This window comes from Phycodurus eques, chromosome 10, assembly GCF_024500275.1.
Source record: "Phycodurus eques isolate BA_2022a chromosome 10, UOR_Pequ_1.1, whole genome shotgun sequence".
Lineage (NCBI taxonomy): Eukaryota > Metazoa > Chordata > Actinopteri > Syngnathiformes > Syngnathidae > Phycodurus > Phycodurus eques.
Window position 1 is genome coordinate 17,318,832 of NC_084534.1, and position 22,115 is coordinate 17,340,946.

General features: G+C 42.4%; 1 protein-coding gene across 1 annotated transcript in view; it reads left to right on the forward strand.

The window, feature by feature from the left end:
• Nucleotides 1–2,393: 2,393 nt before the first annotated feature.
• The window catches only part of LOC133409248 (potassium voltage-gated channel subfamily B member 1-like), a 44,928-nt gene continuing 25,206 nt past the window's right edge, over nucleotides 2,394–22,115 (forward strand). The window contains exons 1-2 of the mRNA XM_061689031.1: nucleotides 2,394–2,683; nucleotides 4,017–4,666. Of these exons, the coding sequence (XP_061545015.1) occupies nucleotides 4,115–4,666 (552 nt within the window). The 5' untranslated portion in view covers nucleotides 2,394–2,683; nucleotides 4,017–4,114. The remainder of the gene's footprint in view (nucleotides 2,684–4,016; nucleotides 4,667–22,115) is intronic.

Sequence of the window (22,115 nt, forward strand, 5' to 3'; positions counted from 1 at the left end):
CACCACATGATTATTCCGGTACAGCTATGTGAGATTTTTCCAATGTAAACAATGTGCTTTGGCTCAATACAGTTTGGGAAACACTGTCCTATAGCATTTTCTTGGATTTGGGTGTTCCTAATATTGTGGATCCGAGTGTAACTGTAAATATGAGTCACCTAAAAAGTCCTTATTCCGTTGTCCACATTTAATAAATACAGCTGAATTCACAACATATTTCTCCAGCCTCAGCATCATGGGGGGGGGGCAAATGAGTTTTGTGCCCCCCTGCAGTGTAGCCTTTTCATGCCAAGCTTGATATATTTCTTAATCTATGTGTAAATCACTTTATTTTAGCCATTAACAGTGAAATAAAGATATTTAAAAAAGAAAAATGGTGATGCGCTAAATGCTTTCAAACTTGGCCTAACATTTGGCTCCTTTACGGTAATATGTGCTAATTCATTTTCCACTCTGAGAAACGTGTTTTCAGCTATACGCCATAAAATAAAAGGCCTAGTTGGTTCAGCTGGTGTAAATGAGACTTCACCCGAAAATGCCCACAGTCTACACCTCAACTCCTCTCAAGATAAGCCATGTGTTTAATTTACCCGATGCCTGCCGTGGCATACTGTTTGTAACACTAAATGTGTGAGCGCACACGCATTTATTGAGCAGGGGAATGTGCCCCCTGCGCTGACCTAAAGCCCCCTCCTGGATGTGCTCGAATGCCGACACTCGATGTCTCCCACATGACGTCAATGATGAAACATGTTACTTTATGTTAACCGGCGACGAGCTCACGTGCAGAGCAGGACTGTCTGTACTTTAAACATGAAAGTGCGCATCTCTCACAGTGACACACATGCCCACTGTTTGGAGAGTGAGTGGGAAAAGTTTAGACTTGTATATTTCGTGGGAAGCTGCTAATAACTTCCTGGCAGCTCCTACAGTGTACCGTCTCATACATATTGTGAAGCCATGTGCTGTTGAATAGTGAATAGAAATGTAGAGTACACAAAAACAAAACAAAGTGGCTAAACATAAGTGGCGGTTCTGACCTCACTATGCAGTTTACGTTGACAAAAATCTACCACCTGTATTATTAAGAACAAAGGCAATGTGTTTCTATATTTCTTTTTAACTAAACCCATAAAAAGGTAAACACAACTTGTTTCCAGGGCTGGTATGGATTAACTCAATTTTCCTCCATTTAAATGGCTCAAAATGTTCACGAACTTGTTTTGGACTGATTCATTGAACTGTATATCACACTCCCCCGTTGCACAGAAAAACTGTTCGGGTGTTACGGAAAAATCGGTGACCCATCAGAATATTCATGAGCCGTTATTCAAGGGGGAGTTTCAAAATCACTTTTTGTCATATTTGTTACAACTGTCAGTATGTGTTGATAGATGTACGTTTGTACATGAGTGAAATGATCTGTGGGGAAAAAAAAAAAAGATCCCTCTCCAGCCTTCACTTGACTAAGCCCCTCCCCCAGCGTCTCTGACCAAAGCCGCACCCCTCACAAACATGAACTGCACGAGACATGCATTGTACGAATATGAACAGTTAACAAGCCGATCTTAGCCATTGCTAGCGGTTTGACGTTTTGTTTTTTGGAATGTACAATCAATGAAAAATATTAGATAGGTGATAAACTTGTCAACCCATTGAGGATGGTTACGGTGGTGCTGTGTGGCTGGACCGTGACCGTGTCCATGTAGAACACAACAGTTCAGTATGTTTACCCCTGTTTTGTCTCGAGAGCTGTTCAATTCCTTCTTTTTAACTTTTGTTGCTAAATAAACCCCTCAAGAATCTTTAATAGTCTTCTTTTGCTTGAGGTTGCTGTGCACAGAAGCTTGAGTGCACAACAACAGAATGACACCGTCTTCGGTCACGCCTTCTGTCTCTACAGTCGCTGATTGGCTATTCTTGTCACACTGTGACACCTTTTAAAATAATAATTAGAATGAAATTAGATGGATGATTTTTTTCAAAAGATCATTTTAATAATGTCCTACTCTCAGGTCATACAAACAGTCGCTTTTGAAGTGGCGCTTTTAATAACAACTCATACAGTGATGAGATTTTCTTTTCTCTACCACTGGCATAAAAACATTGAACATAAAACTTGACCAAGCAGCCAGGCAAAAAAGGATTGTGGGCCATTTCTATGTCAAATTAATTCATTCATTTCACAATTGTATCACTGTTCTGTATTAAATATAAAATGCATATTAAGGCAAACGAAGATCAGCTCTCTCTGGTGGGCTGGTGTGCCCTAAGTAGTCGCGCACTGGCTTTGGTGTGATGCAGCAGTCTGGCACAGCGAGGGTTAAAGTGAGCTGGAGGAGCCTGAGAGAAATAAAGCCTGGCAGCGGGATCGGTCCACACTCCCACACGGCGTCCAGCTGGATGCAGCACACTCCGACGGGGGGAGCCCCGGAACCGAGCCCACAGTATTCCCCGCGTCTACTTGTTGATTCCGCCGACGAGGGCGTCTGTTTAAAAAGAGAGAGGAAGGGAGGAGAAGGTGGCAACATTTGCATCATGTCTCCACGCTGCTCATGATGCCTTCTTCACATCCGAGCCCAGCGCAGCAGATCCGGACGGGTTCGCCACCTTTACGCGCAGGTCTGATGTGAAATGAAGTCGCCGCACGTCCGTGGCGTGATCCGGGCTGCACGGGAGACACGTATGGACCACTTTATTTTCTTGCATCCTTTATTTTTGCAACACTGTACTCTTCCTGCAGTCTCCGAATATGCGCTCAACTTTATGATGACGACGACACAGCATCACCACTTTAATTCGTCGTTACTGAAGTTGGTGGGTTGTTGTTTGTATTTTAAGGCATAGTTTCAGCACCAGACAGCGACATAATAATCAGCACTGGACAGCTCATAAACTGTCCAAACATTCTATAATTCTTCCTCAAAAATGTACTTGGATTATTATCATGGGAGTTTGTGTAGGGACCATTTGCAAAAATAAAAGAATATATGAATTGAGAGGAAAATGCTCTGTGCGGGAGTATAGCTGAGCTCATTTTCATTCGTAGTCCCTCACACACATACCGGAAATGACAGTTAAATAGATTATACAGTATATGGTATCCCTAAAGTCTGGACACATCACATTTTCAAGAAATGGCAAATCAATTGGAACATTATCAATTACCTTCAATAGGAATTCAAACATTTGCGATGCAAAGCTCGATTCACGATGCAGAATTCACGTGAACTTGATGAAATAACTCCACGTTGTCGTCAGTTACCTGTGTCCAGATTCTAGGGAGACCCTACACTGAAAAAAAGTACTTAATTTGATCATACAATTTGCTCAACTGACATATTTTCCCCCTCTATTCCTCGAAAATAATAGAATATAATCCGACAACCTACTTTCAGTCCCCTGTGACAATTAATACTGGCATTATTGATCTCATGAGTCATGTTTTTTTCTCCGTATTTTGGACAAAATATGTATAGAAAGACTCCTCAGTATGATGCAGTGCAATTACTGCAAACTACAATAAACACATTATTAAGCCATTGATGATAGCCAGCAGTATTATATTTATAAAGGCTGAGTTTTGTATACAGTATAACTCTTGTGCTGGATCTTATTAAATTCTGTAAGTGTCCGTTAACAATAGTCACATTTGCAAGTGAGCCCAACTAAAGTCCTGTAACATGTAAATCCAGTTTATCATTGGGATCCCCCGCGTCCACCCTCGTCAGCAAGACCAGCGTCTGTGCCTCCTAAAGCAGATTAAAATATCTATTCTTTTCTCTGATGAGTGGATAAACCCCGTGGCATTGCTGCTGTAGGACGCTGCCGGAGGTGCCGCAAATGCGCCTTGATCGTAAGTGAAGCCCGTTTATATGCCAGACCCATGTACAATAAGTGAAAATCCACGATATGCAGAGATCATAGCATCGTTTTACTGCTCTCACACGCTCAGACTCATTAAAACACATCTCAACTTTGAAAGACATGTATTGTTGTTGTCATTGTTGTTGCAGCCACGGGAATAGAGTGCGGACCCCGATGAGGTCGCCCCAAAGGACCAGGTCTCGTTAACCCCCGTCTCGTCATGACTGACTGAGCGACTGGAGCGAAGATGATCAAAGCGGCATCGAGGTCGGCCGGCGCGCAGCCGCCGGACGCGGAGGACATCATCCGAAGCAAGCACACCCACCGGGTGAGGCTCAACGTCGGGGGTCTCCTCCACGAGGTCCTGTGGAGGACGCTGGACCGGCTGCCCCGCACGAGACTGGGCAAGCTGCGGGACTGCAACACCCACGACTCCATCATGGAGCTATGCGACGACTACAGCTTGGACAGCAACGAGTACTTCTTCGACAGACACCCCGGCGCCTTCACGTCCATCCTGAACTTCTACCGCACGGGGAAGCTGCACATGATGGAGGAGATGTGCGCCCTGTCCTTCAGTCAAGAGCTGGACTTCTGGGGCATCGACGAGATCTACCTGGAATCCTGCTGCCAGGCCAGGTACCACCAGAAGAAGGAGCAGATGAACGAGGAGCTCAAACGGGAGGCGGAGAACATGAGGGAGCGGGAAGGCGAGGAGTTTACCACGACGTGCTGCTCGGAGAAGAGGAAGAAACTTTGGGACCTCCTGGAGAAGCCCAGCTCATCTTTCGCTGCTAAGGTAGAGGCCGAGTCCTGCCGCATACACACGTGTCCCACTTCAATTAGCATATTCTGTTCTCATGGCGTCCGTTACAAAAATCTCTATCAAGATTCACACACTCATCTTCCTATAATTATACTGGCTGTAGTTGACTATGCTGTCAAACTGCATCATAATTCCACTTTTTATGTACAATGAATTTGCGGGTCAGCGGTTGCACATTCACATATTTGTGGACTTTTGAGGGAACCTGTCTTCTGTTCGCCGCTGAGAAATGTACATATTCACTGTTTTAGCGCTCAGGCCAAAGAGATCCAATTATGCCACCATCTCGGTGCCAAGAAAGTATATTGAAGTGAGTTCAGCGCTTCATTCAAACAAAATGTAGTGCTTTGCCACCATCTTGTGCCATCTAGAAGCAATTCTAAACCTTTTTCAGGGGGCGTCTGTTGATTTGTGCACCCAGAAGCACTTCCGATCTGGCCAGTGATCAGCAAATGTGTTTCTGGTTAACTTTCTGTTCCATTAAAATGAATGGACAGAAAAACCTGAACACTTTCTGCCCGAAATGAGTAAGTATAATGTGAGGGAACATTTTAAATCCCAGAAAATGGTGGGTGGCTCAAATGAGCATTGCTGTGTGCCTTTTTCCAACGCATTGAGTGGCTATAATAACATAATTGGCTTCCACCGTTTTTTTCCAAAGACCTCGTCTTTTGAGCGCAGTGGATACTCAGAATACAAAGGAAGGGGGTTTGTTTTTACTCTCAGCAACACAAAAGCATTTCAGAAAGGATCAAAATCACTGTACAGCTAAGAGTAGAAGGGTTTCAGACAAAAACGCTGTACCGTCGTCGTTTGATTGGATCGTTTGTTCCCCTTTGACGCACCTTCAGCTGAACACAAATATTCTCAAATGGGATCCCGCAGCGGACGCAAACGTTGATGCGAAACCCCTATTTGCACTGTTAACATCAGTTATTCTTCTCTTGTGCTGTCAAACTCGCAAACATTAGCCATTGTGACATCGCTGCTGGCATAGTTGTTCCATTCAAACAACGACGGTATGGCGTTTGTGACCAAATCCCGTCTACCACGAGCAGTACAATGAATTTGCCGGAATGCCCGTAACATATTTTTGTGTGCCGAGTAACACAGAACCCCGTCCTTCGTATTTTGTTTCCAATGCGTGTGCGTCGTTCGAAAAGTGGTGGAAGCTAATTTCGCTATTATAGTGACTCGATCTGACGCTCAGCAGTGCTCATTTGAGTCACCCACCGTTTTATGGGATGTAATGTATTTAGTCATTTTCTGGCAGGTAAAGTGCTCAAGTTTTTCTGTCCGTTCATTTTGAATGGAGCAGGAGGCTAGCTGTTTACTGGCGGGATCGCGATCGGAAGTGCTTCCTGGTGCCGGTGCACATAATCTGTTACTCGCGGATTTTGGCTATTTGCGGCAGGGCTTGATCCCTATCCCGTGCTCATAGCAAGGTTTCACTGCAGTCCAAAAGCTAACCAAAATACTGGAAACACCTCTCACTACAATTTGTGGCATTTACTAGACGAAAAACATTATGAAATGTCATAAAATCGACAACAGCATTTCGCAACCTTTATTGAGTTTAAACTCATATTTTACACTGAAAATGTTTCACATTACACAACCCAACAAAAATGTCACAAAAAGTTGATACAGTGCACCCCTGCATACTCGCGGTTCAGCAGCCGGGATTCACCTAATTGGCAGATTTGTTTTACATCTATTTTCCCCCAATGTTTTTTACTTTTTGGTTTTTCTTGTTTGGGGGGTAACCAACTGTGAAAAGGCTTATTGACAGTTTGTCCCCTGCTTCTTCAAGAATTTTAATTTTAAGGTTTAAAATGAATAGATAAATACATTTTCCCAATGCAATTATAATGGGCTTTAATTATCCGTGGATTTTTGCTATTCGCAGTCCATCAAGGTCCCTAACCACCGCAAATCAAAATGGTAATTATGTTGTTGTTCTTGTTGTTGTTGTTTTAAATGAATTTACTCACTCAGGTTGACATCTGTTCTGTTGTCTGAATTGCAAAAGGTATATGCATCCATCCATTTTCAGTACCGCTTCCCCTCACTAGGGTCACGGGCGTGCCGGAGCCTATCCCAGCTGACTCTGGGCGAGAGGCAGGGTATACCTTGAACTGGTTGCCAGCCAATCGCAGGGCACATAGAAACAAACAACCATTCACACTGGCATTCACATCTACGGGCAATTTCGAGTCTTCAATTAACCTACCATGCATTTTTATGGAGACCAGACTACCTGGAGAAAACCCACGCAGGCACGGTGAGAGCATGCCAACTCCGCACTGTTGTGGTGGTTGTGTGTGATGTACTGGAGAAATCAATTCCTATCGGCCTGTGCCATCTGGGTGTTACTATCTTTGTAAAGTCAGTCTTCACAGGTTATGATCTCATGATTGATTGCTCATCGAATGTATTATTGAAAGTCTTGGAGCAACGTAAGAAAAATGGAGTGCACCGCTTGGCTCCCACCAGCTGGGGCGCTGTGAATTCCGTCTCACTATTACGACATCTAAAGAAGAACAACTTGACGTTAGCTCCGGGAAGTTAAGCTACAGACATAAAGCTATTTATTTGCTCAGTAGCACACTGGCATCAAAGTAGGAGTTAAGAACAATCCATCTTTTATCATTTATATATGTCCTCATTTGGGTCACGGGTGAGCTAGAGCCTATCCCAGTTGACTTTGGGCAAGAGGTGGGGTACACCCTGGATTGGTTGCCAGCTAATGGCAGACAATAATTACTTGATTAATCGATCCTTAACTTTCTCCGTAGTTGATCAAAGAAATATAATCGAATGCCCATCGTTTCTTATATTGGATGTCATTAGATGTATCCATTGAAGTGGCTGGTGGGTGTAATGATTTTCCATCATGTGGGATGAAGGTGTCTAATGTTAAGACGAAAAATGGAGGGGTGGCGGGCATATTTCAGTTTACATCTCGAGGCTATAAATCTCTGTAGTTTGACGAACAGTCTGACATTCCTTTTGTCCGAATTGGTGCTTTTCATCTGTTCCTTTGAGCTGCAGGAGGGAGAAGTAATGAGAGAAAAAGGAAGAAATGTTACACTCAAACGTGAAAAATGTTTCTCCAAGTGCAACTTATTCTGTTTCAAACGAGCTTTGAGAACTAATTTTGTGCTATAGATAATCAATAATGTCTTCCAGCTGTCCTTTCCTGGGAGGGCCAGACATCTTGTTGCTCCCCCTTTTGGAAGTCAATTAAAACCCTTTTTTTTTTTTTTTTTAGATTAATATATGACAGCTTTTATTGTCTCTCATTATTGGCTTTGTTAATAGTGTGTGTGTCCGCATCTCTCGGGGTTATTAATGAACGCTTGTTTTGTCATCGCATTGGGCGATGGAACGACTGACACCTTTTGTTTATTTGATGTCGCATATTTATAGACGCGCACGTCTTCATTACGCCGGCTTCCTTTCTATCCTCTCCTCAATCATCCCGCTCATTAATACGATCACGGCCCACGCCATGCTTAATAGACTCTCTGAAGCCGTTTTCAATTAAAATGTGGATTCACTAGAACCTGCTGCATATTACCATTGCAGCAGCTCAGGGAGTGTGGACATTCACAGAGGTTGGCCTTTTCATTACTGTACTCCACAGTCAGCAGGGAGCGTACCCAAGGAAGGTTTTTATATATTCAGCGCAATACTCCTCGAGTCGGCCTGTCAGCCTTTGATTTTTTTTCTCACAGTGTAACTTGGACTGATAGTCGGACCGTGTATCATCGGCTGCACCGCGCGTTGAAACGCGTCCGCAGGACAGCGGAGCTTCTCGGTATTCCCGAAATGAGACAGCACAGTCAAAACAAGACTAAGAAAAGCTTCAAACACCTCCGTGGACGGAGCTTCCTACATAATTTATCCAGCTCATCTGTGTAGATAACCTGGTCCATCCCTGACCTTGAATAGCTCCTAATTATGATTTCTTAAATAGATCACATTGCTCTGTCAGTGGCACTTGCTGCCCCACAGCTCTCCCTAGAGATCTCTGATGTATTTCATTTTAGTAACAGAGCAGACGTGTAATCATTAGCAGAGGTGTTTTTAAATAGCAGGACAACTGTAGCACTCTCTCTAATGCGTTTTCTTAAATTGGAGTATTTCTTCTCGTGCCAATTAAAAAAAAAAAAAAGAAAAAGATGATTCATTATAAAACGTTTACCAACTCACATGTTTGCTTGGTGGAATACATTGGCCCCATACCAATGAAGATGTATTATCATGCTCGTCTTGCCTAATAGACTGACTGGAGATACAGTATGTTTACTATCAGTGGTGTGATGTAATGAAGTACAAATACTTTGTTGCTGTACTTACTCGATCTTTCAGATATCATTACTTGGGTATTTCTTTTTCTGACAGCTACATTTGAAAACAAACATCTGTACTTTCTACTCCTTATTTTGTCAAAATAGGCTTGCACTTTTTCTCAACCTCCACAGATGACAAATCAAAATAAAAAAAAGACGTCGAGAGAGTTACAGATAACTGCGGTTGATATCTTGATTGATTGAGGTCTGGAAAAACAGGGACGACAGCAATATGGAGGAACGTTAATCAAGAAATTCCCCATCCATGACCTTATTTGAGGAGAATTGTTTGAAGATTTGTGGCAAATGCATTACGTCTTGCACAGCTCTTAAAACCACCGGGTTCCTGGACCTCAAATATTCTCCTTCTAATCTGGAAAAAAATATCTATATCATTTTTTCCACTTCTTATCATTAGCTAATTTTGCAGTTTTTGATACTCATTTTACACTACTAGCAAAATTATGGGAACACGTTGTTTTGATAGTATTAAAATCGAGCCAACGCCAGCTAGCGCTTCAACAACAACGTGCAACGTAACACTTTTCTTCTTCTCAGTACAAGCACTCTGCATGTTACAGTAATAAAAGAGGGAAACTTTTTTTTTTGTGTGTGTGCAGCGATTGTGTTGTTGTTGCGCCAAGTTATCAATACCGGTATTGTATATCATTGATGGTAAAAATCTATTTCTACTTCTTACTTTTGTGCCTACTTGTAAGTAGTTTTCAGAGTTAGACCTTTTTTACTTCTACTAAGGTACAGGAGTTGAATCAATAGTTGTTGTTTTTTCCGTTTTGTTTTTTTACACAATTGTCTGTACTTGTAGTGAAGTACAGAGTGTGAGTACTATTATCCACATCGGCTTATTCTAAGTTTTTTTTCACACTTTAAAATCCCAGGTGTCACTTGTCTGTGACAACCGTCGCTGTCGCCAACGATTGTGTGCTTGCTTCAACTTGTAGAAGCAGACGCTGGGAGAAAAGAAAATTGGAGCAAATTCCACGTGACCTCGGCACGATGCGCTACGTTAGATGGCTAAACTCCAAATCAACAAACAAGCGGAGATTAGTTAGTTACAACTGACAACATTCGGCCATCATTTAGCATGGGTTTATAGAAACAAACGTAACATAAAACGCAACAGAATTGTTGTTGTAGTGAAAAAACAACGACAAGACATAGTTAAAGGAAAAATGAGCGCGTAACTACGAACGCGAGTTAGCATGGTTAGCCGAGGAGAGTGCTAATCGATAGATGCTAACTCCAAAGCTCATTTTTGAGTGGAAAAGACAGATAATAGTATGACAGCAATTACTACTTATCGCTTTAGCTTTTAGTGGGTCATTATAAAGTCCACAAAAGACCCAATATTTACGGGAAAAGGCATATTACATTGTGTAGACGAAGACAATAAAAAGACATTTGAACTCATGGAGGCAAAAGTTCATCCACGTAAGTGTGTCTGAACTAAGTAATGTGTTGCAGTGAAAGCGCTTTCAGAGTCTTTTGTATAAGTGTATTGTTCCTAAATGTATTCGGATCTTCCTTATTTCTTTGCTCAGGTGTCTTCTCAAAACCATAGCGCGATTCCGACGGCACTTACCCAAGCAAATACTGCACATGCTCGGATATTTGCTCTGCTGCTGTTCACAAAGAGTTCTAATAAAAAGCCAAGGACCGTGAGCGAATATTCTTTGTCCTATTTCCTAGAAATGTTTGCATTGCAAATCCACAGCTCATGTAGCTCACGTCATGCTCGATGAGCCAAACGGGGCCACCGCCTCATAGTTTAGTTTTCCATTAAGGAAGGGAGGGAAAAAAGTGTTAAAGTGAGGTTAACACGATGGCCCATAAAGGTGATGTTGTTTAATTGACATGTTGCAGTGTTGAAATGGCTTGTTCCCAAACACCGATTCTGCCTCATTTATTTTTCAGTGCTGATGACATTTTAATTGCCCATTAATAAAGCCTCACTTGATGCCAGGAAGAGGCCTGCACGATGCAGAATGTAGATGACCCACTCGTGTCTCGTCAACCCGATACAGTATAAGATATAAACTGACAGGAACTCTCGCACTCGGATGAGCCATTCTCACACCAAAGCAGCATCAAAGAACGCCATGCACGCCCCGTTTGACTGCGTGACTTCCTGCTTTGAAGTGTTGAGGCGTTATTGAATAGTTTTAGGCCCACTTGAGTCTGCTCTGCCGATACACCGTGGGCCTGCCCACTAAATAATTCAACAAACAATTTGGGCTTTAGGAAAACTCGCAGGTAATCAGTGCATCAATAAAACATCAGCTCTTGTTGCTGCGGTACTGTACATGCTGAGCGTCTGTTGTTGTGAATTTATTTCTGAGCATCGCGATGTACAAAGTAGACTTCGTGCGGGACTGAGCACGCTTGGTTTGATCGGAAGCAGTTCAGATGCAAAGAGAATGAGCAGCCGCCGCTCCCCGGAAATGAACACCTTCCCATAACTCACTCGTGGATGCGAGAACTGGCCCCAAATGGCCATTTTTTTTCCTGCAGCGGAAAGAACATTTATCCGATGTGTGAGCTGTGCTTGTGTTATTCATGAAAAGGAACACTTGGTACGCATGTGAGGGTGCTGAGGGTGGTCAAACAAAGTTATGTTATAAATTTGAATACATTTGCAGCCTTTGAACAGTACTAGAATACCAAAAACAACGAATGCCCTGCAGCCAAATGATTTTCACAGGCCAATTTATTGAACTTTTGAACTTGAATACTACAAAAAAAAAAACATGGCACATGTAAACAGGTAAATTGGAGCTGAGGTAGTGATATGACCAATGATTGACTTGTAGACTGACCAATTTGCATCAAACAGCGGTGGTTGCGCTGCGCGTAATAAGTGACAGATAGTTCGGCTAGTCACAGCTGGAAGAAAGACTAATATCACCCACTGTCGGTTATTTTTCCATTCAAGATTGACATGGTGTCAAGCCGATGACAGTACATTGACTCATATTAGCATCAGTTGTGCTTCCAGCAATGATTGACGTTCAGTCTGGCCAATGAAAGGGGCAAGAGTGCCTGCTCTGCCCCAACATCAGTGGTGCCGCACGTAGCGATTGAAGTGGCGGGCCGTGCATTTGGTACCTGGGCCCCTGGGGGGCCTTCCCTGACTTCATCTACTTCTTAATACCTCCACTATCACATTGCAATTCTAGAAATCATCAATGCAATACACGCAACACATTTTCGCAATTGCGCCGGATGACCGCCGATGCGAACGAAGGCTCTCAAGTTCTTATAATTGTGGGGGAGGGGCCACTCATGTTGAGTGTCGCACTTGAGCCCTGTTTTAGCCACGCCCCCAGAAATCAGGAATACCGAAATGGTGAAAAACGATTTAATAAGGCTATATCTCCACAACTGAGAACTACATAGATCTCGGTCTTGGGACATTTTCAACAATTATCTTCAAACATGTATAATGTATTTACAGTACAACAAATCTCTGAATTTCACTGTACGTGAGTTTTCTAAAAAACAAAATTGTGTCTTCATTGCACTTTGTTGCACATTTTAGAGAAGAGCTTAGTGAGACTTCTGGGACTTTTTCATAGGATTAGAATTCATGTCTCCTTGAGGCCTTTCAGTGCTCCCCTCACCCCACATTCTTTGGAGCAGAAACGAATAGCGAGCTGTAAAAACTGACATTCTTCACGTAGCAGAGGCACGCTCGTTCTGCTAATTGCCGGAGAAGGTTCTCCCCTCAGAGAGTCAGCCGTGACTGCAGGCGGTTTCCTGTACTTCTCGCCGCACATCAGATATGCCCGATGGACTGCACTCTGAGCACTTTGTATTTTGTGTCGTCCGAGATGTGTTCGAGCGAACCGCTGCGTGCTGCCCATTCGGTCCTTAAGGCCCGTTGGGTTTGTGAACCCTTTTTGGTGAAAACGGGGGTAAAATCAATGAGTTGTAAGGCAAGCTGGTGGGAGCGAGGACGTGTGACTCCCAAGATGAGCGCCGTTGCATGTAGCACTGTGTCACAGAGATCGCAGTGTAACAGTACAATCTCTGTGACGGTGACTTATAGCGCAAGCAGTTTCCTCTCGCTCGTTTCCACTGTTAATAAGCAGGCATGCGACAAGTCAACAGGGTGTGCTTTATGAGCGTGTTGCCGGGCAACACCATCGCTTGCCTTTAAATAGCATCAATCAATGGCACACCACTGACTCCCGGCTGGCCTGACCGGTTGCTGGGCCAAGTGTTTCGGCCGGTGGCTTCACACAGTTGGGAAAAGTGAGACGCAAGCAACACCTCTTAATCTTGTCTCCGTGTTCTTGATTGCGTTTCTCTCTTTTGTTCTCCCTTCTCCTCGTCTTCTAACTGAAGTGATTTTACTTTTCAACTCTCTGTGTGGGACGTGGGCATTTCATAAAATGTCCTTGGTTGACAGTGGGGAAAATTAACAATCCAGGCATTCATGAGTTGTTTTCTTTTCAAAAATATTTGTAATGCCGATACTCTCTCAATGTTCTAAAGTCCTGTTGTGTTGTATGGAGCACATTAATATATATATATATATATATATATATATATATATATATAAATTGTGGTTTACTGGCCATTATAGAAACACAGAAAAATATTTTGATATTTATGAATGCTTTAAATTTTAGGGCAGCTGTAGTGTAGTGTACATTTGTGAAGCACTGTAGAAACTTTTGTTTATAGAGAGAGTCTTGTGGCATTGTGGCATTTAAGAACATCCTTTTTGTGCTCTCAACCCATCATAATTGTGTGGCTACAACTGGATGCAATCAGCAGTGTGTATTGCCAAATGCAGACTAATGGAGCAGTGCACAAAACATAGAACACAAACCATTATTGATCGCAAGCACGCCTTTGATGAAGAAACGTGTGAAGAAACACGCGAATGGAAAGTCACTTTAGGAGGAGAGAGGCCGCACATCAATAAACGCACCAAGACACCATCAAGTGTGCACTGTAGAGGATTACACACTGTTATATGTATTACATTGTTGGCATCTGTCTGCCTATCTTTCAGCACAAATACTGAAACTACAACACGATTATAGATGAATGATTATGTTGTGCAATTGAACAGTATGCAGAATTCTTCATCCTATACCTATTCTGCAATAACTGTCCCGTGGTAATGTTCTTGACAAAATTTAAGAAAGCAGTACGGAGAATGGATGGATAGATGGAAATTGAGACAAATTGTTCTGGAAGTGGATTTGTATAGGTGGGCAGCTCCGTGCCCACATAGATTAGAGAGCGCCTCCTCAAGGGGGCGCAAAATTCCCCATAGAAATGCGCATGCCAGCCCGTGCGGCCCCACATGTCGCACATACCAACAAACTGCCATAGCTAGTATAAAATAAAATGTTAAAAAAAAAAAAAAAACATTTAACGCTGGATCTCCACAATCCAGTACGACATATTTATTAAGTCTTTGCAGATGCTTTCAACAATTATCCTCAAACATGTGAAATGTATTTAGAAAGAAATCTCTGATTTTACCTTACAGAGACTTAAACTGAATAATTTCCCACAGCTTACCTGAAGATCTCTCACAGCACTCTGGTTGGAAATCACTGGGTTAATTGAAGGCTAGTCTAAAATGTCCATAGGTGAGAATTCCAGAGTAAATGGTCGTTCGTCTCGATGTGCCCTGCAATTGGCTGGCGACAACCTCTCACCCAAAGTCTTTCTAAGTTACCAAATATCCTTTCCCGAGGAAAGATTTTTAAAGATGCTGTTTGGAGCTAAAATTGTAGGTGGAAGTTGACAACCGTTACCCCCTGTAACCTGCATTTGCTCTACGGTTGCCATGGAAAGTGGTGATGTACTACAAGACATTAGCTTATCGTGTCAGCCACCTGGGGAGAACACACACACACAACACACACACACAGGTGGACAAGCACTCTCCCCCCCCCCCCCCCCCCCCCAGTTCAATATCTCTTTCTGACAGACGACAAAAGCCATACTTTGCTTTTAGCGGGATGTCTTATCTGACTTTGCTTCTAGTGGTCACACGTTGGTCCGGCTGTGAATTTCGACGACTGACATTTAAAAAAGGTGAGGGGTCAAACAAGATGAGGAGATAAAGACACGGCTTCTTTGCTGCACGGCTTCATTCATCATTTAGACGGGCCTGTCAGGGATAGCGCATCACTCAGGGAGATGCGGGATGACAAGTGGTCAGTGGAACGCGAACGTTTCCACAGAGTCCACAGAAGCAATTGCACCATCAAGCACACTGATGTTTGCGTCAGTCACTCAGCAGTCTGAGGCTGAAAAGGTCAATTTTTTCCAAGGTGTGACTGCAAACCACAAAGGCCTTCCATTGCATTCGACCCATTGCGGAGCTTACACAGATGAAGTGTGCGACACTCTTTGGGCTTCTTCCCCAAACTCAGTCGGTGACAGCGGAACAAAAGAACTGCGTGAGTGTTTTCAACCAGCAGAGCCGTCACCTCGCGCACGGCTTCTGCAGTCGAAAAAGTCAACGGTGGTGGTGTTTTGTTTGGCTTGGAGAGCAGACATTGGGGCTGCCTCCGCTTGCCCTACGTCCTACCTCATCGCTCAGCGCGATGTGCTCTCTTCATTTGAAATGACTCGATGGATGACCAATGGAGTCAACTCAGATTAAGACAGGAAGGAAGGTGTCTATTGATGTCTACACCAGTGTTTCCTACCCTTTTGAGCCAAGGTCGTCGAAAATTATCCATTTTCCTTTAGTCTTCCAAAAATTATTAATTATTTGCGAGAAATAATGTATTTTTGTTCACCCATCTATGTCAGCATGTATAGTGACAGGCTGAACAATTAAATGGTCTTCCACTAGATGGCGGAAGGTGCAATTAACCATTCATACAACAGAAATAGAGCTTTGTGTTCAACTAAGGAGGCCCGGATTTTACACTTAGTAACTCAGTTTGTAAGTCAATTTAGATGAGATCGTTATTTCACTGTACAGTACATACCATTTGTGACATTTTTGTTTGATGGTGTGCCGCGGGCTTTTTCTAATGTAAAATATGCCCCTTGGCTCAATGAAGTCGGGAAACAGCTTAAACTATTAACATTGCTACCAATGTCAGTGTTAACATAACTGTTGAGGAGTCCTGCCTGGTCCACCAATGTTAGTGCAGTCATAATGGCTTTACCAGACTATTTGCCTGTAGTGTCTCAATGACTTTAATTGTGTTGTTTTAAGGTCACATTACTACACATTGTAGCTTTAAGGAACACTGGTCTTGAATTAAGTATCCTATTCACGTGAATGTGCTCGGTGTCAGGCTGACAAGCAGTAATGACCTCCTGAACTAATAACTGAAAGGTCCGTGGATGAACAGCCAACAAGATGCTTCATTTAACACTAGACCTCACACCTGACACGCTAGACCGCAAAAATCAAACCAAGTGTCGCCTTACACTTGTTGCCAACATGTCACCTGACATCCCTTGAGCAACGGTGGTGACATCAGTTGCGATACGTACGAGGGGAGTCAAGCCATCAGATGCTTCTCACCAAGTGACTTGTAACACGTTCTGCTGAAATGAAGTTGAGGTCATCAAGATATTTGAGATTTTTGCATTCTCAGGCGAGTTCCGGTATGCTTGCTGTTGGAGCGGGAGTGAGGTGAGAGCTTCCGTCCTCGCTTTTAATAATCAGCACAAGCAAATAGCATCATGTGCAAAAAAAGCACAGTGCCGTCTGCGGTGCTAAAACGGAGGGATTATTTCTGTCTATAATGGGAAACCACCACTGGGACGTTCAGTTTGATTTCTGCGTCATGTCCGCCCACTCAGCAAGAGGCTTGCATGTTGTTTACAGTGAACCCCTGAGGTTCGCGAGTCACAAATTCACAATTTAGCGAAACATAGTCTCAGCTGTTCGCTAAAACCCTCACCATTCATGTGTTTTCATACTTTTCACACAAAATGGCGCCAAAGCCCTAGCAAATAGGGCACTCGTGATTGGTGTAAAGGAAGTATTGTTGAACTGAGAGACTGAGATCTTAGTATGTCAGGTAGGAGGTAAGTTTAGCCTGGGTTGTTAGTGGAAGTTATGGAGCGTCTTCACCACGCGCATATATACGCACAGTTCCTATTCTTTCTAAATAAAATCTTATGTATACCATTTATTTTTAAGGGTAATTTTGCAAGATGAGTTTGAAATGCTATACTGTTTCAGGATCATGGTTTGTGGTCCATTTACAGTTAAATGAGTAATAAATGTAAGTGCTGTAATTGACTATATTTTCAGCATAACTCAAGAACCCCTTCACTGATTTCCTTTAAATTCAGCAGAGGGGTTTGGCATGGACAAAAAAGGAACCAATTACATTTTTTGTGCAGATACAGTACATCATTTTTTATTTTATTTTTTGAATTTGGCTATCATTTCGAAAACCCTGATCCACAGAATACGTAGGATATGATTTTATGTTCTGTTAGTTTTAGTTAAGTCCAAACTCTACCTCGAACCGGTCGCTGATGATTGAATGGTTCATTCAGCTGACTTCAGTTCTCACGCAGTGGTGGTGTGTAAATGTGAATGCGAAATGTTGTCCATCTCTATAGGTGACCTGTGAATGACTGGCAGCCAGTCTGGGGTGTACTTCACCTTTTCCCCCAAAATCAGCTCATTTAGGCACTAGCGCCCCACAACCCGAAACAAGATAACTATAAATTAAAAAATTACAGTGTTCAAAGTTAAAAACGATAAAACAAAAAGGACACTAAAACAAGGTTAGAATCCCATGTCTCGTGCTGTGTTGAAAGCCAAGGAATAAAATGGATTTTAAGGCAGGTTTTAAAAATGGACATTGAAGGGGTGTGTCTAATGTGCCCCAAGAAGTCATTCCGTAAGAAAAAAAAGTAGTATTCATTTTTATTAAAAAGTTGTATTTTTAAAACGTTAACTTTAAAATTGTCATTTCTTTAGAGATAGATTGTGTATTTTTCCAAGATTTGTTTTTTTTTTCTTTTTCAAGAGACAAGTTGGGGGGCTGCTCATTTTCTCTCACAATCTAACACAAGCTGCTGAGCAATGAAGGAGGAATCTACCGCTATCTGGCATTGTTCTTTGGCTTTGGCAGTCCGCTGAGCGCTCTTGTCATTGTGTGAATTATAGAGGAGTTTTGGAGAAAAACTGTCCAAATCTCAGCGTGACGCCTGTTGTTTTAATTTGACAAGGTGAAAAATTGTGACAACATCCTCATCCTACTGATGAGGATGTTGCTCACCCCAAAGAGGCACCTCAGTGTTGCACCCAGCGCAGCCCAAACAAGCTCCCTTCTTTTGCACTACTTTCCCAACGGCCTTCTATAAATAAATACACTTTCTCTCACATGTATACACACAAAAACACACTTTTTCCCACCCTGTCTCTAGCTTTCTTTTTGGCAGCCTATTATGTACCCACTCATTCTCCCTGGTCAGCCTTAAATAGACGCACTCATGTTGATGGAAATTAATGGATTCTTTGTGACTATTGGAACCTTTTATAAATGTATTATATCACATCAAATGTGAAATAATCTCTCATTTCAAATTGTGCAATTTAATATGAGCTGTATTAAAGGTTTCGCCTTTACAAAGATGATGATATTCGCTGTTGATCGACGCTGTCAGAGCGGTATTAATTTAACCCCCGCCCCCCTCTTATGTTTGTTGGTCCTCTTGAAATGTTTCTGTGACCCACTGCATGTTCATTACTCACAAAAAAATAATATCATACAAATTATTTTTTTGCAACAATAGGAAAATCCCAGCGGCACGGTGTACGACTGGTTAGAGCGTCTGCCTCACAGTTCTGAGGACCCGGATTCAATCCCCGGCCCCGCCTGTGTGGAGTTTGCATGTTCTCCCTGTGCCTGCGTGGGTTTTCTCCGGGCACTCCGGTTTCCTCCCACATCCCAAAAAACATGCATGGTAGGTTAATTGAAGACTCTAAATTGCCCGTAGGTGTGAATGTGAGTGCGGATGGTTGTTTGTTTGTATGTGCCCTGCGATTGGCTGGCAACCAGTTCAGGGTGTACCCCGGCTCCTGCCCGATGATAGCTGGGATAGGCTCCAGCATGCCAGCGACCCTTGTGAGGATGAAGCGGCTCAGAAAATGGATGGATGGATGGGAAAATCCCAGCAATAAAATCAATGAATTTCCATAACATGTTAAACCTCTTGAATCGTTTGAATTGTATTTATACCTCATTGGATGATATATTTTTTAAAAAATGGGAATTAAAAGCAAGAGCTGTTTGTAATATTTTGATGGTCGCATATAGCTAAATGAGGGAACCAAAATATTTCAGCATGAAACAGGCCTTTTGTTTCATCATTTAATTATTGACCACTAGACGAAACGATAATTTTCAAACACATTATGTGTATAGAGGTACGTTATAGTGTAGGCATACCTGCAGTACAAAAATCTGTCCTTTCACAGACATGCATGATGTTCAAACAGTTCTGCACAAAATGTAATCAAATTACCGTACCTTGCAGTAAGATGAAATGCAGTTCTACAGCCACAGACACGTTTTAATAATACACCTCTCATATTGGATTAAAAGTGGACATAATATAGGTACTGTCGTATCTTAAAAGCATTTTAGGCCCGCGATTAAAGAGTAGTATTCAGTATAGTTCAAATGTTCTTCCTGGGCCTGCTTTAGTTGTTGCTGAAGAGCTGCTGTGCTTTCATCTAATGGCTGTTTGAGTCTCTCTTGATGGAACACAGCAAATGGACTTCTGAAGCTTCTCAGACGCACAATTTTATCCACCGAGGCACCAAAGAGTCAGCAGAAATGTGGCACATCAACTGTGGCTGCAAGTTAAGTAGACTGCTTACCACAAAATGAGAATAGATAATAGCCTCCATATGGATAAAAAGAATCATACAGTATATCCAGTATAAGGACGAGTGAGATCGTGCGGCGTGATGTGGCGGGTAAAAAAAAAAAAGAGAAGCTTTTCTGGGTCATCAGAATTTGCTTCTGTTTAAAACTAATAAGGACAGACATTTTTTGTTGTACTAAATACAACCCCAATTCCAATGAAGTTGGGACATTTTGTTAAATATAAATAAAAACAGAATACAATGATTTGCAAATCATGTTCAACCTATATTTAATTGAATACACTACAAAGACAAGATATCTAATGTTCAAACTGATAAACTTTATTGTCTTTAGCAAATAATCGTTAATCTTAGAATTTTATGGCTGCAACACTTTCCAAAAAAACTGAGACTGGTGGCAAAAAAGACAGAGAACGTTGAGGAATGCTCATCAAACACCTGTTTGGAACATCCCACAGGTGAACAGACTAATTGGGAACAGGTGGGTGCCATGATTGGCTAAAAAAGGAGCTTCCCTGAATTGCTCAGTCATTCACAAGCAAAGATGGGGCGAGGTTCACCTCTTTGTGAACAAGTGTGTGAGAAAATAGTCAAACAGTTTAAGGACAATGTTCCTCAATGTACAATTGCAAGGAATTTAGGGATTTCGTCGTCTACAGTCCATAATATCATCAAAAAGTTGAGAGAATCAGGAGAAATCACTGCATGTAAGCGGAAAGGCCGAAAACCAACATTGAATGCCCGTGACCATCGATCCCTCAGGCAGCACTGCATCAAAAACCGACATCAATGTGTAGAGGATATCTGTCTCCCATTGAAAATGTGTGGCGCATTATGAAGCGTAAAATACGACAACGGAGACCCTGGACTGTTGAACAGCTGAAGCTGTACATCAAGCAAGAATGGGAAAGAATTCGACCTACAAAGCTTCAACAATTGGTGTCCTCAGTTCCCAAACGTTTATTGAAGGTTGTTAACAGAAAAGGTGATGTAACACAGTGGGAAACATGGCCCTGTCCCATCTTTTTTGGAACGTGTTGCAGCCATCAAATTCTAAGTTAACGATTATTTGCTAAAAACAATCAAGTTTATCAGTTTGAACATTAAATATCTTGTCTTTGTAGTTTATTCAATTAAATATAGGTTGAACATGATTTGCAAATCATTGTATTCTGTTTTTATTATTGTATTATGTTTAACACAACGTCCCAACTTCATTGGAATTGGGGTTGTAGATGGTTGGTGAGACTGTATAGAACAACCTTTCATCTTCACAACAAATCTTTTCGTACCCTGTAAGTACTGTACTAATGTTGCACATCAAGCATAAAAATGTGTCCATCCATCCATCTTCTGAGCAGCTTATCCTCACAAGGGTCGCAGGAGTGCTGGAGCCTATCCCAGCTATCATCGGGCAGTAGGCGGGGTACACCCTGAACTGGTTGTCAGCCAATCGCAGGGCACATAGAAACAAACAACCATTCGCACTCACATTCACACCTTACGGGCAATTTAGAGTCTTCAATTAACCTACCATGCATGTTTTTTTTGGGGATGTGGGAGGAAACCAGAGTGCCCGGAGAAAACCCACGCAGGCACCGGAAGAACATACAAACTCCACACAGGTGGGGCCAGGAAGAAGAAGAATCACCTTTTATTGTCATGAACATGCATGCATGCACATGAAATTTGTGCACATGAATTGAAGGCAGATGCTCTAACCAGTCGTCCATCATGCCGCAGCATAAAAATCATTATAACATTTTAGTCCAGCACAAAGCTCATAGAATTTGTATTTATTTATTTATTTTCTGGAGCAAGAAAAAAATGGTTTCATAACTATAGTCAATGATGAAAATTCACGCACCGCTCAGGACCTGGCCAGGAAATGGGAGTCTAGTCAGGTTTGAGGCAAATATGAATGCAATAATGTACAGAGACATCCTGGCTGAAAACCTGCTCCAGAGCGCTTTTGGCCTCAGACTGGGGGCGACGGCACATCCTTCGTTAGGACAACAACTATCCTAAATATCAAAGGAGTGGCTTTTCGGACAAGTCTGTGAAAGTCTGTGAAAGCCCAGCAAGAGCTTGAATACGATTGAACATATCTGGAGAAATCAGATCATGGCTGTGCACCGGCACCCCATCCAACCTAATGGGCAAACCTGCTCAAAAATACAATAGGTGT